At 40.9% G+C, this 17,391-nt stretch overlaps 2 protein-coding genes across 2 annotated transcripts; both read right to left on the bottom strand.

The window, feature by feature from the left end:
• Positions 1-2,672: 2,672 nt before the first annotated feature.
• foxb2 (forkhead box B2) lies at positions 2,673-4,048 on the bottom strand. The gene has a single exon (XM_010779102.1). It carries the CDS (start codon positions 4,046-4,048, stop codon positions 3,089-3,091), a length of 960 nt encoding a protein of 319 aa, XP_010777404.1. The 3' UTR covers positions 2,673-3,088.
• A 7,127-nt stretch (positions 4,049-11,175) lies between these two features.
• Positions 11,176-15,992, bottom strand: LOC104952332 (vacuolar protein sorting-associated protein 13A-like). Its single transcript, XM_010779144.1, has 15 exons — positions 15,988-15,992; positions 15,670-15,871; positions 15,455-15,569; positions 14,801-14,937; positions 14,528-14,660; positions 14,170-14,287; positions 13,918-14,056; positions 13,198-13,309; positions 12,898-13,064; positions 12,622-12,778; positions 12,408-12,487; positions 12,225-12,284; positions 11,793-11,991; positions 11,557-11,673; positions 11,176-11,357 (listed from the first exon to the last, which is right to left on the bottom strand). Exons 1-15 carry the CDS (start codon positions 15,990-15,992, stop codon positions 11,176-11,178), a joined length of 1,923 nt encoding a protein of 640 aa, XP_010777446.1.
• Positions 15,993-17,391: the final 1,399 nt, after the last annotated feature.

Below are 17,391 nucleotides of genomic sequence, written 5' to 3'. Positions count from 1 at the left end.
CCAATCAAGGGCATTGTGTATGATCTGTATGAAAGTGGCCATGTCGGCAGGCCACATCATGTAGATAGCCAGTCACCCTCTGTGAGGCAGAGTAAGACCCACATTTGCTCAGCGTTGCGTTCACAATAATACATACATAAAAAAAAAGAATCCTCAGGCCAGCAGGCCACTTAACAGGCCAGGCCATCTTAATATATTTAGAGAATAGTCACAAGCGGGTGATTGAAAAGTGGTGTTCAATATTGTCTAAGAAGTCTGTGTGATTTTATATTAAATCTTTATATTTTTTAAAGTAGATAACCAGTAGTGATATTAATTTTGGAAAATGCTTTACATGAGTTTGACATGACATTTAGTTCCTAATTCAAATTCATATCTACAAAAACGTCTTGCGCATCCAATTTACAGATGTGAAGCTTTATTGAGCTGGCCTATTTCCACTCAGTTTAGATTGTTTTGATCTTTTAATAAGAAATAACAGTAACTGATGATTACATTTGAATCAGATTTTTTGTGTGCATGCCAGGTACAAATCACTTCCAAATGCAGCTGTTTTCAATAATAGTTATGTTTAATCCAAATGTTTTAAGAACACATGCTCCCGAAATCTGTATATTGTATACAACACACACAAATCCAGACACAGGGTGGGATTTAACTTTTACATAGTCTATGGATTCAACACGATAATATTTGTTCTTAAAAAATAAGAGCATCTACACTTATATCTAATTTTCCTGAAAGCCATTTAACATATGCTGTTAAATGCTTTGACATAACCAACACAGTGTCTACCCTTATTAAAAAAAAACTGCACATATACCTCCTATTAGCCTGTGCATAAACACATGTGCCCATTAGGAGACCTCATGTGATATTTTGATTCCAGAGGCATCTTACTACGGTGTTGTGAGGACAGAGGATCATGGAAGGTAATAATGGCTGCATTATTACTCCTCTTATTGTGTCTTAATTAGTGGCATTTAATTACACACTAATGCAGTGAGGGCTATTAAAGACATAGAGGCCTGCTGATTGGGGAATTAAAGCAACATGCACACACACACACACACCCACCCACACACACACAAACACACACACACACACACACACACACACACACACACACACACACACACACACACACACACACTTTTTACAACCACTTTTGTCATGAAGCAAAAAAAAGAAGTTCCTTTTAACTAGGAATCACAGGCACCCTGTAGTGAAAGTGTGTGCGAAAATGTGTGTATGTAGATAAAAGAAAGTGATAGATTTGAAGAGATAACCTAGAGATCTTGCCGCAATAGAGGAAAAGAGAAAATTAGGAAGAAAACTGGATGATTAAGATGAGAGAAGAAGATATGTGTAATCACTATGTATCCTGCTTGTTAGCAATGAGGCAAAAATAGGTTAATAATAATATTAATTCCTCACTCCCACGCCTCTCCTCCACTGGTGCATCTCAATTATTTGTTCAGACGCTGGTGTGACAATAGTGTCGGCTTTGGGAGCCTTTGGGATGCTAAACAGGGGACATGAGGTTTAATATAAGTCATTTTTAGAGGGCTGGACCTGGTGCTTTGTGCTGGCTGTAGAGGAGAAGCTTCAAAGCTACTTTTAAACAGAGCAAACAAAAGAGAAAAACTTGATCCGATAACCCTGCCTGCTTTTGAAGTTATCAAGCCGCTCATATGCATTTTATGAGGATCATATGCACCTCACGGATTAGCCCAAATGCCAATTCAAGATGTGACTCATGTCAAGGTGTCGCTGTCATGATGTGGATACTTAATGACTAATTGTGGAAGACGATAGCTTGACTTTAGTCTCAATATTTATTTGAGTAAAGTTTGTTTCAGGTACTTTCTTTATCTTGAATTTGTCGAATCACATTTCATGTTAAAATTATGAACAATTACTTCATCCTCTTGCTAAATTTAATATGTAGTGTATATTTCCTCCAACTCATAGTTAGATGTTCAAAAGAGAAACTATTGTTATAGGAAATTCAAAGTCTTAAAAGCTCAAGGGACTTTCATGTTTTGAAAATGAAAAATTACTCCCAGACTTCCCTCTTACCATTATAACTGTATGACCCCTTTGCTGTTGCAGCCTAAGCATAGTTTACATTTAAATAATAAGTGTTCCTAATTAAATGGATGTTGTATTTAAAAACTCCTGGTATGAATTAAGGTAAACTTATAGAGTCATCAATTATGAATATCTGAGAGCAACTGGTTGTGCTGTTATTGTTTAATGTTGTAGACTGTAAAATGATCACAACTAAGTATACATATATACAATGATTAATAAGTGTGTGTTTTAAAATAAAATCTATAATATACTTAACTGAAAATTGTTATTGAGTGCACTTGAAATTGTTTGGTTTCTTTGACATCACATTATCTCACCACAATGTAATATAAAAGAAAGCCCCCGTTTAATGAAATACATCTATGTGTGACTGACTTCAATTACGATCCGTGAAAAGTGATCCCCGAAAAACGTGTGGACACTTAATCCAAGTATTTAAATAATTACAACACCAAAAAATATTTGTTTTTAAGTTCTTTATGAATATTCTCAGATAAATATTGTTATAATACAAGCATTACATTTTCAATTTACGATTAAATAACACACAAAATAAGTGCAACAGGCCTTTAAGAAAAACAAAAACACGAAGAGCTATTTGTCTTCAACCGATCGGCATGCCAGATTAAAATAGAATCAATAGAATAAGAGCAAACGATATATAAACAGAGTTGTTGGCTTGCATTGTAAATCATTTTAGATTGTTGTCTCCTAAATCAAAGGCTTCTTTGGGTTCAGCGTCTTTTGTCTGATTGTATTTATCAGTGACACATTACAGTATGTGGTAAATGCCCTCACAAATTGTGCAAATAAATTATGATTTCAATCAACATGGGTCTAATGAAAAATGCATTTCACAGCACAATGTTACTTAGTTTGTACAACTCTCCCACAGCTGCACCACTGATAGGCCTATTCTGTCTAACTTTATGCAATAACAATGTCCTTCTTGTTTGCGTTACTTTTCAAAAATGACCCGCAAGTTACCCGGTTAGGACAGCAGGAGAGCCGGGTGAAGCGGGTGTCCTTTCCCTTCAAGCAGGTCGCTTTTCTCCATCAGTGAGACCGCTGAGCAAAGCTGGGAAGGGCCACTCTGAAGCCCCGTCAAACTGGGAATGGGTCCCAGGGATGGGGTGGGTTTTATTGGCAGAGGTACGGCGGGAAGGGTTTGCCCGTTGGCATTGTGGTACAGGCCCTTCGCTGACACACTGAAGGGTGCATACTCAGATGATGCGGGGACGTGCACGCCACCCATGGACTCAGACAGCATCCCGACATGCGGCCACATGGAGTTGACCACGCTGCTGAGTTGAGGGGGCACCGGGTACCCCAGGTGATGCATGACAGAGGTGAGGGGGAGCCCGGTGGCCATCACACCCTTGTAGTCCCTTCCTATAATGTTCTCGATGGCGAATGGATGTTTAAACCCGCCGGACTGTGCGCACGTAATGCCCCCATAACCCTGAAAGTGGGGGATTCGACCCACGGTGCTTGCCGGGCCGGCTGGGTGCTCATGATGGCCGGATGCTGTGCCCAGCTTGCTTCCCGGGTGGTGGTGGTGATGGTGAAAGTAATGCATCATCGGGGAGCTCTTGCAGGCCATTTGCTCAGCCCGAAGCACCTTGAAGCGCTTTCGTCTCCTCAGGAAGCTGCCGTTCTCAAACATGTCACCGCACTCCGGGTGGAGAGCCCAGAAGCTGCCTTTCCCGGGCTGATCGGGCCGCCGAGGGATCTTGATAAAGCAGTCGTTAAAGGACAGGTTGTGTCGCAGGGAATTCTGCCATCGTTGAGTATTCTCTCGATAATAAGGAAACCGGTCCATGATGAACTTATAAATGTCACTCAGTGGCAGCATCTTTTCGGATGAGTTTTGGATAGCCATCGCTGTCAGTGATATGTAGGAGTATGGAGGCTTCTGGTCGCTGTAAGAGTTCTTCCCAGGACGAGGCATGACTGGATACTGTTTTCTATAAGTTTAAATTGTTAAATAAAACAGCCTTTAAGATATATTTGAAGTGTTATATTTTAAGTAGCTAATTTGACCGTTTTAATTTCAGTCTCCATCTGACGAATCTGATCCAAAGTGCTGTGCCATCCGATAAGAAGCTGGTAAATTGTTGTTATTTCTATACAGTAGCCTCGAGGCCCGCTGCTGTCAAGTATGATCCGTGAGAGTCTCCTGCATCCCAGGAAAGTTTCTTATAAAGACTATCTTTCAATTTATGCTTTTGTCGTCGTGCGTAAAAGTCAGCCTCTGTGCGTAAAAGTTAAGAGGTCCTCTCAGTTTCCTTCCCTTTTCTCTTCCCTTGAAGGATGTGAGGGGCCAGTTTGCTCCGCTGCCAGTGTGTTGTGTGAGCTCCTCTCCTCATGTGCGATGCTCGCACTCGCCAAGCGCCGTTTTTGTAAGACCCCCGCAGGTCGCTTGCTCTATTATCTGTTATCCAGACACTTAGGAGACACGTCAGGGGAGAGCAGGGGTGTGTGTGTGTGTGTGTGTGTGTGTGTGTGTGTGTGTGTGTGTGTGTGTGTGTGTGTGTGTGTGTGTGTGTGTGTGTGTGTGTGTGTGTGTGTGTGTGTGTGTGTGTGTGTGTGTGTGTGTGTGTGTGTGTGTGTGTTAGAGAGAGATGAATAAAAATGAGGTGTAGTGGGTGGTTCATTTAAAGACGCGTTTGCTTCTAATCTCCTGTTTGCCAATCAACGAGTCCTGCGTATCACTGTGACAGAGAGTAACTGATTTTAACCTAAACTTTGTTTAAAGGGAACACTCAATATCTTTCAGCATGTTGCTTAATCTATAGCTACAAGCCTGCTCCTGACCTTTGAACTCTGTCTACAAAACCTCTCAATTCAATTTTCAATTTGAATGGGATCTGCATGTTATGATGAGAGCTCCTTTGCTTTGCTTAGATTGCTGTGTCATAAACATTTGAGAAAGTATATTGTCTATTAATAACGTCAATATATCTTGTGTTGAGATATGATTGACAACCAATGTGGCTTTTAATTGCCAACTTAGCATATGATACTTGAGGAAATACTGTATATAGTAAAGAAGCAAATATATAAATACAACTTCTTTGTTAAATTTGCTCGACTGCACTTTCAGACTTTGCAAACAATAAATCATGTCTTCCTTTGCGCACAATCATCAGTGCGCTACTCCTCTGCTCTGAATTACACAAGCGCACACACACACACACACACACACACACACACACACACACACACACACACACACACACACACACACACACACACACACACACACACACACACACACACACACAGACACAGAGAGAGAGGGAGGGAGGAAGGGACTGTTGTTGATTAATTGCTGAGAGGGGAGTCCGGCGGCTGTCTGTCTGTTCAAACAGTCTCCGGTGAATCCTACAAGGATGTAAACAAACTTCCTCCCCTGCTCTGAATTCTGTTCAGCGGGGAACAACAAAAGCTGCTCCCCTTCCAGTATATTTTCTTTTCGAGCCAGGTGTCATGACTGGGTCCTTGACGGCTCCTGTCTTCCCTGGTGCCCCGGTGGGGCCCCGAATACATTACAATAATTAAGCCTTTCGTGATTTAGCCTCCTAGGAGAGAAGTCCAACAATGTAATTAAGGGCAAGCTTGCTGTTATAGGTATGAATATTCAAAACTGTGTCAATTAATTAGCCGGTGTATCTCTCCCGTTATGCCCCAGTCCTTCAAGCCCACTCAAAAGGTCAACTGTGTCGACGGAGAGCATATTTTAAAGAGATCATGTAATTGTGATGAAAAGCTCTTTTTATTGCCACTTTGCCTGACAAAGAGTGAACATATATTCATAGCTAAATAAAGATAGTCGTTGTTCTGCTTGTGTTTTTTTTTGCATAATTGTTTTCCTGGCGCCTGAAAAATTAGTTTTGAAAGTCTGAGGCCCTCAGAGGCCAACGCGGTGTAAAAGCATCCTCTTTAAACGCCCAGGAAAGATCAATATTAAATCTGTTTTCACAAAGGGGGCTGTTAAATAGACACCGTGGCTGATCTGCATAACAAAATTAATTAGGTAGTCTATGGCAGTCTTCGCCTGCACCCAACTCCTGGACAAATAACTAGTTGTAAAGCACACCTTCTGGGCATACGGAACATATGCTGGAATTATCCTTAATTGACTAATTACATAAATTACTCATTAAGTTTACAGCACATCAATTATAAAAGATGTATCAATTAATTTTGCATAAATTACAAGCGGCATGCTGCACTAAGAGGGCGGCGGAGGGAATGAGGGTCGCCAGGAGGGGGTCTAATGCAAGGTGGAGCGTTTATATGTGTGTGTGCGTGTGTGAGTGCGTGTGAGTGACGGTCGTCTGTTTGTTTCCTGTCTCTAATAATTATTTGTTCAGCTTAAGGGCAAAGATATTGTTTCTCTGTCTCCCATTTCGCAAAGGGAAAGTGTGGGGGTAATGGCAATTATACTAATAATAATAATCTTAAAGACCTCTCTCCAAGTCATAAGGGGCTCATCGTCGCGGAGAGAGCAATTAAAATCAATTAGCGAGGCCTATTGTTTTCAATGGAAAATTAAACCAGTTTAGGACTGTGTTGCAGACGCTGTAAGCCTTACTCGTGTAATGGGAAATTATTTAGAGGAAAAATACAACAGTTTCCCCATAAAAGAGCGAGCAAAATGGGCACTAATGGATCAAAGCTGCTGCGTGTCTGCCTGTTGCCTTCAAGAGTTATCTCAGTCAGTAAAGGTAAAACTATCATTATACATCGCAGTGACTTACTTAGTATTCTGCAAATGAAGCTTTCAGTCATGTATTTGGCAACCTCTCTGGCCTCAAACTTCTACAACAACAACAAAACTGTCACTAGAAGAAAATAAATAATTATTAACCAGAAAATATGTTCATGTTCCTTTCTTTTGAACAAGCCCAAGAAACAATTTTACATTGTACACGAGCGTCAGCCTTATATTAAAAATAAATATTTCAATGTGCAACATCATTTTTGTCTGCTCGTAACATATTGTAAACAGTTACAGGGTGGGCAAAATAAGAGAACAATGCAATGAAATCGATATCAATACACCCACCATAAGTATTTTTTTTTTTTGCTTTAATTTTGAGTGTTCCTAAAGCTCTAAACTATTGTTTAGAGTCTGCAGTCTGTGGTTCTGTTGCATTGGACTGCTCTGAATTGTTAAATATTCCTTTGACTTCGTTTTTGTCCCTGTTCTTTAAACACTGAGTGTCTGTATTTCCATACTGAGGAAGCTGGCTTTCACACAGCACAGCACAGATGTTCTTCAAATCAGATGAATCATTTCAGCTGATTTGAACACTTTTCGTATCTAGTTCTTTACTGGACGGGCAGCATAGCGATCCCTAAGTATGAGCTGTAGTTTTTACCATCTGCAGTTGACAATAAAATGTAAATTTTGAAAAGCATCTGCACCATCCTTTCATGTTGGTGATGTAAAAAATACATTGGAGAAGGAATTTTGACATTACCCATTTTGGTAATATATTTTTGCTGGTTTTGTAGTAATTTTGGCCTGAGGACTCTCTCACACACACGCATAACCACACACACCCAAAACCAAACAACACACTACTTTACTAGAATGGATCCAATTAAATGAAAGTAACAGGGGAGAGTGTATACTTTCTCTGACTGTACAAAGTATTTCAATACAGACCTTGAACAATTCACCAAAATTCCTCATTCTTCCTCTATTTGTTTTTCAGAGACTTAGACTTTGAGAAACACGTTTTCCCTTTGTTACGTTCCCTCCAAGTCTAGGGGTACCAACAGGAGTAACTAAACACAAGGATGACTAAGCACGACAAAAAAGAGAGAAAACCAATCTCTGAAGTAACGAGCAGGTCGTTTAATGAACAAGACAGGAACACAGGCTCACCAGCCAACTTGCACAGAATATTAAAGAATCGATATATCTAGGAGCACATCTCCTATCAACCGGCAGTTTTGTACACAGGCAGCCAGAGGAGGAAAAAGGAGAGAGTGACTGCAGCTTTTCTCAGGTCCTTTATGGAGGCCCTGATTGGTGATTGGAAGAGAAGCTGCACCTGGAGGGAGAGGCTGCACGTGGAGACAATATACAGGGAGAGAGAGAAAGACACACACACACTAACACCCACTACGGCACGTAACACCTTCCACACATTTCCTCTCCCACTAACTTGTGTATGTATCTTTTAAATTGCTTGTGTTCCCACTGAAGACGTAGCTTGTTAGAAGGATTTGGAACAAGTATCTGTACCTGAACTTATACTGAGGGATCCCTCTCTCATATCCATCTCTAAATTATTTTTATACTGAGGCCCTTTTATCTTATCTCAGCCACAAGGGTAAACGTAAAGCAGATTTACTCGTGTGGATATCCCAAATTGTGTTAAAGTCGATGTAGCTGTGAGGTTTCTTCCACCTCCCTTTTGCTTTCATAAACTGTCAGGGTATTTTTATTAAAGGAGTATCCACTTGACTAAAATAGTCCTGATAATACAGCAATAGACTGAACTCCAAAGGGAACCTTGACATATTTTCTCTATCCTTTATTTACAGCAACCTTACAATAGGATGGGAATCAGATCACTTCTCAAAGGAAAACCTTAAACCTTGGTTCCTTATACCTAAGTCTTTGGGTGTTTTACTGGAACTATTGACGATGAACATTTTATTTCTAGGTGTGTTAACTGATTTGTCTGGTACTTTTCCCTTTTGCCATCTGCAGTCAGTTACACACTAGATATACACTAAACATACAACACTAAATATATTATGATAACCAAAAGCTCACCTTTCAGCCAAATGCTTTGACCGATTGTTTGAGGGTTTTATTTGGAAGATTTAGCCAGAAATCATTTTTATGGCTTGCTCTGTTCTAAGAGTACAAAGACCATTTGGCTCACCACATTGGAAGTGCACTAACTCCATTACTGTCAGACCAGAGCATCACTGCCTTTCCCACAAATAGGAAATCATAGCATCTGTTAGAGATGCTATGTGAATGAATGTTGTTCTCACCTAAAAGCAATTGACAGTAAAAACACACACTCAAACAAACACACTCACACACACACACACACACACACACACACACACACACACACACAAACACAGGCACACACACACACACACACACACACACACACACACACACACACACACACACACACACACACACACAAGGTTACTGCTGACTTTTCATTTCTAGACATGCTTGACAAGATATCAATCAGTCATAATTGTATCGTTTTTTCCAACGTCAAACAAGTGAATCAGATGACGGTACTGTACATCATTATATGATTGTATAGCTGATATAAATGTATCAATTGAAACTCCTTGAACCAGCATGACTGTGTGAGATGCAGCATTTTGAAACCAACAGTATGCGTTCATAATAAAATCATGATACTGCAAGGTAAGGCTGATGTTTCAAGAGGAACATATTCAATATGCACTAGACTAGAGACAAAATCACTTGTAATAGTGATGCAATGTTCGAAATAATAGAGATAAGCATTTTCACTGCTGAATCAGAGTATCGTACTGAATCAGAGGAGTGAGTTTTAATAATTTAACTAAACAATTCAGAAAAACACTTTATATGCTTTAAGTATTAATGTGTGAGCATATTGTAATGTGTTTAGTTTTTAAATGGTTAGCAGTCACTAGTTTCATATCCACTATGTAAATTGCAGCTCGGTCCAAACACGTGCATGATTTCCTTTTTGTAGTCGAGGCCTACATTTCCTACCCAAGTAGAAAGTATACAACTGTATTTGGTGTCCCAGACCCCCAGGTGCCCCTAAAGCTCCAGGTTTAGAGCGTTTCATTGCGTAACTGAGGTCCCATGTTATTATTGAAAGGTTGAACTTGTAGTTTAACCAGCCCACATGTTCTATCTTGCTGGTAATTCAACAACGTTCCTATATCCATTACATTAGTTGAATCATTGTGTTGTGTTCATATTTGTGGAGTTAAGTTTCAAACTACTAACAATTTTGGAATTTAATTTAAGATTTAGAAATTGTATGTATAAATATTTCCACCTAATTTAGTAAATGTTGCTGTAATTAAATGTATTCAAGTCTGAAGTAAAGAAAGAGGGAGGCATAAAGAAAAATATAAATCCAGAGACACCCTGACCAAATGATAAATGCCTTGTCCATTTTAAATATTAATGTAAAGTTTTAGGGCCAGCTGTCATAGTGTGTATGCATGTGTGTCTGTGTGTGACAGAGAAATAGAGAGAGCTTCTCTGTTCGTGTGTTTTCTCTGGTTGTTACTCACAGGTCATTTTTCAGATTAATTAAAGTGCTTCCTGTCACATAAACTCCCAACACTAGGATATTGCAGTGCACTCTGGTTCTGGCAGTGGTTTTGATATTGCGGCAAAAAGGAAAAAAAGTGTGAAAATGAATTCAAATCTTATAATAAATAAGCATTTCAGTAATATGTTCACCAGGAGTGTGATGGTGCTGTCCGTAGTGCTGAAGCGCTACTATTTAACATTCACTACGTTTTCTTCATTGATGGACGCTCAGGCCATGTACGCTATAGGATAGGTGTGTGTTTGTGTTTGTCTGTGTGTGTGTGTGTGTGTGTGTGTGTGTGTGTGTGTGTGTGTGTGTGTGTGTGTGTGTGTGTGTGTGTGTGTGTGTGTGTGTGTGTGTGTGTGTAGATACGTGGCGGCGATNNNNGACGTTCAACTTCTTTGACATGTTCTTATGTTGCAACAAAACAAAACATTGGTTATTCTGAATTTGTTTAAAATACACATGGTGATTTGTTGAGAGTGTAAAAGTATGTGTGTAAGCACGACAGAGACAGCCTTATTGGATTCTCCTGAAAAAACACAGTCATAAGCACCGACTATTATCTATTATTATTATCTATGAGAGCACGAGACAAACCTGCAATTCCTTATGAGGAGATTCAATCGCGTTCGAGCTCTTTCTCCATTACAAATCAGAATCACCTACTATTTCTTTACAGAGCGTCTCATGCATAGTGGTCAACATTTATGAAATAAAGACTAGTATAAATATAGACCATATAGACATAGAATCAGATTTGTATTGGACAGAGAGACATAGGTCCCGATAGATGAGCATAGAGTCCTTTAGGGCCACTTGCTGATGGTACCTTCTTGTAAAGAGCATCTTTGTCGCAGTCTAGGATCACAATGTTTTTCAGGTTGGCCAGAACCTCCATCCCTTTCTTCCTCATCAGAACCTCAGAGACCAGACCTGGGGTGGTTGAGAAAGTGAGTCAGTAAGAAAGTGTTCATTTCTCAGTTAATGGTATACTTCCATGAAATGCCAATTCAGAGAGAATAACTCAAAAGTGGCAACAATAACATAATCAATCTCCACAAAAGTGCATTGGAGAAGGGCTGAATTTCATATCTTCAGGGTCAAGCAAGAGAGCTTCAAAGCCATTTCATACCTTCAATACTAATCTCAGAAATCCTGGCTTTCTGTCCCCGAATGAAAACCTTCAGACAGCGGAGATCAGCTCTGATATGCAAGTTCACCACATCTGCAAACTTTGAAGGCTTTGTACCTTCAAGAGGAAGTGAGAAAGAAAAGGTGAGGCTTTGAATAGTGATGGAGACAGCCACAGGAGAATGACGGCTGTGGAAAGTAACATTGAATTCAATTCTGAAAAGATTTATTCGGTACTTTTTTTCTTGGCTACAGTAGTTTCCTCCTTCTTCTCTCCCTCCTTCTCTGCCTCTGCCTCTTCTTCCTCAGGAATGATGGGGAGCTCCTCCTGCACTGCCTCTTTCTTAGTGGATGGAGGAAGGAGGTTGGTGAGGAAGTTCATGGTGTTGAGTAGAGCCTCTGTATGCAGATGAACATCCAGGGATGAGAAGGTCACCTGTATGGGAATGCAACGTCAACATTTTAAATGGAGAAAAAACAATGGCATCTTTTTTTTTTTGCATCAAATATTGCTTTTGTTCTTCTATTGGCAACAGTCTAAACATATTGTGGTTTTAAATCATGTGTTTTGCAACTTTTTCAAGCATAAAATACTGATGGTGAAACTTGGTGCAAGAAATGAATGTATTCCAATACAGCGGAAAATAATGTATTTAACATTTCCTTCACCTTGATGAGCTGCTCTGTATTGTTGTGCTGAGACTTGAACTCAGGGCCGTTCCTATCAGCCTAAAAAGAAATAGGACACAATCCATAATGAGAAACCCATTTACAACCATTTGGAAGACATACATTCTAACTGACAATTTGTAAACTGTAGATAAATATATCTAAAAATAATCAACAACTTACTTTAATGTACTCCAGGGTGAGCAGGTCAACCTCTGAGTTGTCCAGAGTGGTGATCAGCTGAACCTGCTGCTCTTCAGAATCTAAAACAAAGAGGAAACAATTAACACATGACAAATAAAACGTGCAGCTAAGACTCATAACCCCCAAATGGAGTTATAAATAATGTCTCCTGAACTGTTGAAGGAGACACTCAGTCCTGAAAGCATCTACTGACCCATGTATTCAGGGCACTTGAGGCAGATTTCCCGTAGGTAGGTGTTAGAGGTCATGTCAAAGGTGCGTAGTTTCAGTTCAGTGCCCAGACCCTCAATGTCCAAGTGAAGCACCGCGACCTCCTGATCTCCAGAAAGACGACACAACTGAACAGAAAACTAGAAGAACAAAGAGGAGAAAATAAAAAATAGAATAATGGAAAGACAATTAGAGAATTTAAACAGCATGAAAGACAATGTTTTTTTTTGTAACTTTGTTTAACAAGACCTCTCTATACCTGACTGATTTCAAAGTTCAAGATGAGGTCAGTCATGTTCTTTTGAGCTTCTGAACTTTTACTTCTGTTAAACTTTGCGTAGTGCAGCGGCATCGGATTATCGGGAAAGAATGCTCGATCACCGACGGGAGAGCTGGGAGCATCGTAAAACAAATCTTCCTCTGAACCTGAGGGGCGACAAATCCAAAAACCCACACGATGACACGTCTGCTAAACTGAAATACACACACTCAAAGAATGTAGTGCGACGATGACACGTGTTGCACAGCGTGGAGGAAATGGCTAAAGAATGCGTCTTACCCAACGAGCTGACGCTGATGGTTTCACACGACTCGAACATGAGAGAGGAGCGCTGGTCGGCTAAGTTCAGAGGTCTTCTGGGAGTGAGCTGTGGGGTGAACGACTGCTTCGGCTGAGGAGGAAAAAACACCAAAACATGAGACATACACATACTTCATTTTCTACCACTTGTTATTATTAGGTCATAACACATTCTTTAAGAGTGTGGGACAGTGAACTTTCAAGATTAGATTAAAGAGGACCGTACCTGCCCCATAGAGGTGGTGTTCATCATCTAAACCTAAACACATACATTGATACGGAGCTCAGCACTGTGTGTCAAGCTTTTCTGTCCATACATCTGTAATAAACACTGTGTTGTGTTTTTGTTAGGAGCCCATGGAAATAGGTAAGTTTAAGTTTGAAAGGGCTTAGAACACTACGATCGAAGTATATGATGGACACGACCATGCTTGCATTATGTCTCAGATTTGATGCTAAATCTAATCATTTTCTTCAACTGGTGGATTTGTATAAATGATTAAAAGATCCCTCTTAATCATTTTGTCTCTGAAAATGGTCTTACTATAACGAAAAAGCTATCATTGACACTTAACATGGGTACAATTGAGCTCAAAACATCATGTTTTCTGCCCAAAACCATTACTTATTGTTAGGTAATTCATCTAATCAACACAAAATGTGAACAGAACCATTTAGGGATAATTGGACTGTTCTTACCTTGGAGGTTGAAGCAGAGCCGTTTGCCGCAGGTTTGCTCTCAGGCAGCGGGATACTGTCAACTAGCTCCAGAACATTTCGAAGTTTAACATCAGAGATACGAAGAGACAGCAGGTGGAGCTCGCCCGACATCTTAAACCTAGAACACAGGTGCAAACATCGGAACAAAAAGATTTAGTGTGCTCAGAATCTTTAGCCCTACATCACAGAAAATGAAATAACAGGATGTGATGGAAAAAACTTCAAACTGACTTTGCCATGCGGGAGTCTGTGACGACCATCGCCCTGCTGAAAACCACCGTCAGATCCACCGGCTCCAGAATGTGCAGCGGTGACTGTTTCTGCTTACGAGCCATTTTCCAGTCCCAATCTATACAAACACAGAACATGATTAGCATTTCCTTCTATTTCACAGACAAATTGAAAACAGAGCATTCATACTTTTCCTATTCTCCATTCATATATGATCCCTCAATACTAAATGTCCTAAAATCATCCCTCTGTTTTCTAGGCTACAACAACCAACAAGGCTCCAAGAGTTAATCACCTACTACACACAATCATACACAAAAGTATCCATGAAAGGTGCATGTCCTCCTGTGTGTAGTACCTGGTTTGCTATAAAGGAACTGCAGGCTGCTAAGCTGTATGTCAAAGCTGTCGTATGCTCTGGACATAATGTCTTCAATGTTGCTGGTGCCCACTGACAGCTGAGGCAGATTCTTCTTGCTTTGACTGGACATCTGAAATGACAACACAATTGAAATGTTTAAACTTTTAGTACTCTAAAGTCTTCAAATTAAATATTTGTAAAAAAAGCTCTTTTATACAGTTGTGTGTAGGTTGCACGTTCAGCCCACTGTTACGTTTTACACTCTCTGACCTGGAAATGTCCAAGATCCAAAAGTAGGATGTTTTGAGTGCCGTTGTAGAAGCCGGTCTGTGGAATGATGACATAGGAGGCCATCAGGTTCACCTTCAGGTCCAAAACTTTCTGTGTTTCGATCACATACATCAGACCTAAAAACAAAAGCAAGAAGTCGTTAACTTAATTGTAGCAAGGAAAGACAAAACAAGGGATCCGCTCGGTGATCAAATACAGAAGACTTTCATGGCATAACAAGAATGATTTGTTATAAAAACATCTTGATAACATTCATTCTCAGCATAATGTGTAAAATATGCTAGAGTATGTTTCTGCAACATACATTAAATATATGTAACCTAATTACTTATTTCCATTTCAACATTTCTAACAGTTGTAGTGTTCAAAGGAAGGGTAGCTTTGCTTTGTGCATTTGTAAAAGCGAAACAAGCTTAAAATCTCAGCAAACAATCTCAGGAAAGAAGGAAGTAAACAGGAACACCACAATTCAACTGACTTAGAGGGCGAGGCCCGCAGGCTATGGTGAAGCATATGGGAAAAGGAAAATGACCCAGTTAAAAGAGGGGCCGAGGAATGGACATGTCTGCCCATCAGAGTTGAGATCAGGCTTGGGATCAGTTCCTGAGGTCTGTACATGTGTGTGCCACTGACCGGTGGATGTGCGGTCTCTAAACTGCTCCAGTTTCATGAGGGTTGCGTTGGTGAGCTCATCCAGCTGCAGGTCATCGGGGGGCAAGAAGAACGCTGACATGCTGTTCACCGTTATCTACAGAGACAAAACCCACCAGAAATATATAATATTTACAACTTTTCATGTTATTTTATTATGTAATGCTGGTACATGCATGCCGACAGACACCACTCACAGCGTCATAGATGATTTCCAAGGGTTGTGATTCCACATGAAGCCGCTGGTTGGCGCTCTCATCCAGCGGGTTGGTCTCAAACAGGATGCAGAGGAGCGGGGTCCCGTCTCCTGTGGCGGCCTTCCTGGACGACAGGAGGGTTGGTGCGGGCCGGTTACTGGCCAGGCCGGTGACTTCAAACAAGCTGAGCTGGGCTGTGAGTCTGAAAAAGATAATAAATGTTGATTTCACCAATATCAGCATCCTGAATATGAGATTTACTGTCAAGACTGAGAGCTCGGGAGCCAGTGGCCCTTTGCATGTGAGAGGGCCCACCACCTCATTCTAACACAACGATTATTGACAAGACTGAACTGCTTTTCCTTCCGGGAAAAGATTGTCCCACTCTTGACATAACAATCAACATCGGCACCTCTGTTGTTTCCCCGACTCAGACTGCAAGGAATCTGGGTGTGACCCTAGATAACAAACTGTCCTTCACTGCAAACATCGCTGCTACAACCCGCTGCTGCAGATACACGCTTTACAACATCAGGAGGATACGTCCCCAGCTGACCCAGAAATCAGCGCAGGTTCTGGTCCAGGCCCTCGTCATCTCACGCCTAGACTACTGCAACTCCCTCCTGGCTGGTCTACCTGCATGTGCCATCCGACGTCTGCAGCTCATCCAGAATGCAGCGGCTCGTCTGGTCTTCAACCTTCCTAAATTCTCCCACACCACGCCGCTCCTCCGCTCCCTTCACTGGCTTCCGGTAACTGCTAGAATCCACTTCAAGACACTGGTACTTGCGTACCATGCTGCGAATGGATCTGGCCCTTCCTACATCCAGGACATGGTTAAACCATACACCCCAGCACGTGCACTCCGCTCTGCATCAGCCAAACAGCTCGCTGCACCCACACTGCGAGGGGGACCCAAGTTCCCATCAGCAAAAACACGTGGGTTTGCTATCCTGGCTCCAAAATGGTGGAATGAGCTCCCCATTGAAATCAGGACAGCAGAAAGTCTATGAAATTAATACTTGATACACAACAAATAAATATCAACTCCCTGTACTTCCAGATAAAGGTGGTACCTCTCCGGACAGACACAGGTAGTGACTGTTGTTCCTGTTTCTACTCTAGTAGTCAGACTGACACCCTCTCGGTTCCAGGTGTGAGTGAGTCCTCTGGAACCTCGCGTTCGGTAGTCACCCAGGAAAAGAAAACGCACCCCCCCCCAGGAGATTGTACTAACATATTACAAATTCGTCCGAGGTAACTATTTGTGCTGTTATAAGTTAACTAAACTCATTTTTTTTGTAAGTGTGTTCGTGGGCAACAAGGCAAAGTTATGTTTATTTTTGTTCATATATATAAATTTCCCAGGCCGACACATACTAAATAACACTCCCCCAAGTACCGTCCCTTAACTTATATATTAAAAGTCATTGATTAATAAGCGTCAGTACATATTGATAGACCTTTGATTATAATGTAATGTAATGTAAATCGCTGCGAAAATAGGTTTCGCTGAATGTTATTCACGTAGACTGGCCCTTCTATGTTGGAACCTTCTGTTTGTCTTAGTAATATTCATGTAGTCAAGTATCTCGGTTTGAGTTCACGATGAGTTTGACCGAAATCTATTCTGTCGGGAAATAATCATATATTCACGAAACAATCATTAAGTTAGCGAGCTTCACCTCAGATTTCTCTACTCAAAGTCAGAGCGGCCTTCTA

Source organism: Notothenia coriiceps, unplaced genomic scaffold, assembly GCF_000735185.1.
Source record: "Notothenia coriiceps isolate Sejong01 unplaced genomic scaffold, NC01 NC01_scaffold00019799, whole genome shotgun sequence".
NCBI classification, from domain to species: Eukaryota; Metazoa; Chordata; class Actinopteri; order Perciformes; family Nototheniidae; genus Notothenia; species Notothenia coriiceps.
This window is presented reverse-complemented; position numbering and strand designations above follow the sequence as displayed.

What these genes read in the sequence shown, in the direction of transcription:
- LOC104952332 (XM_010779144.1), bottom strand. An exon ending in TAGAGACCGCACATCCACCG is followed by an intron (nt 14,938 to 15,454) that starts GTCAGTGGCACA and finishes TTTTGTTTTTAG; the next exon opens with GTCTGATGTATGTGATCGAA. An exon ending in TGAACTTTGAAATCAGTCAG is followed by an intron (nt 12,779 to 12,897) that starts GTATAGAGAGGT and finishes TTGTTCTTCTAG; the next exon opens with TTTTCTGTTCAGTTGTGTCG.
- foxb2 (XM_010779102.1), bottom strand. Translation starts at nt 4,048, where the DNA reads ATGCCTCGTCCTGGGAAGAACTCTTACAGCGACCAGAAGCCTCCATAC.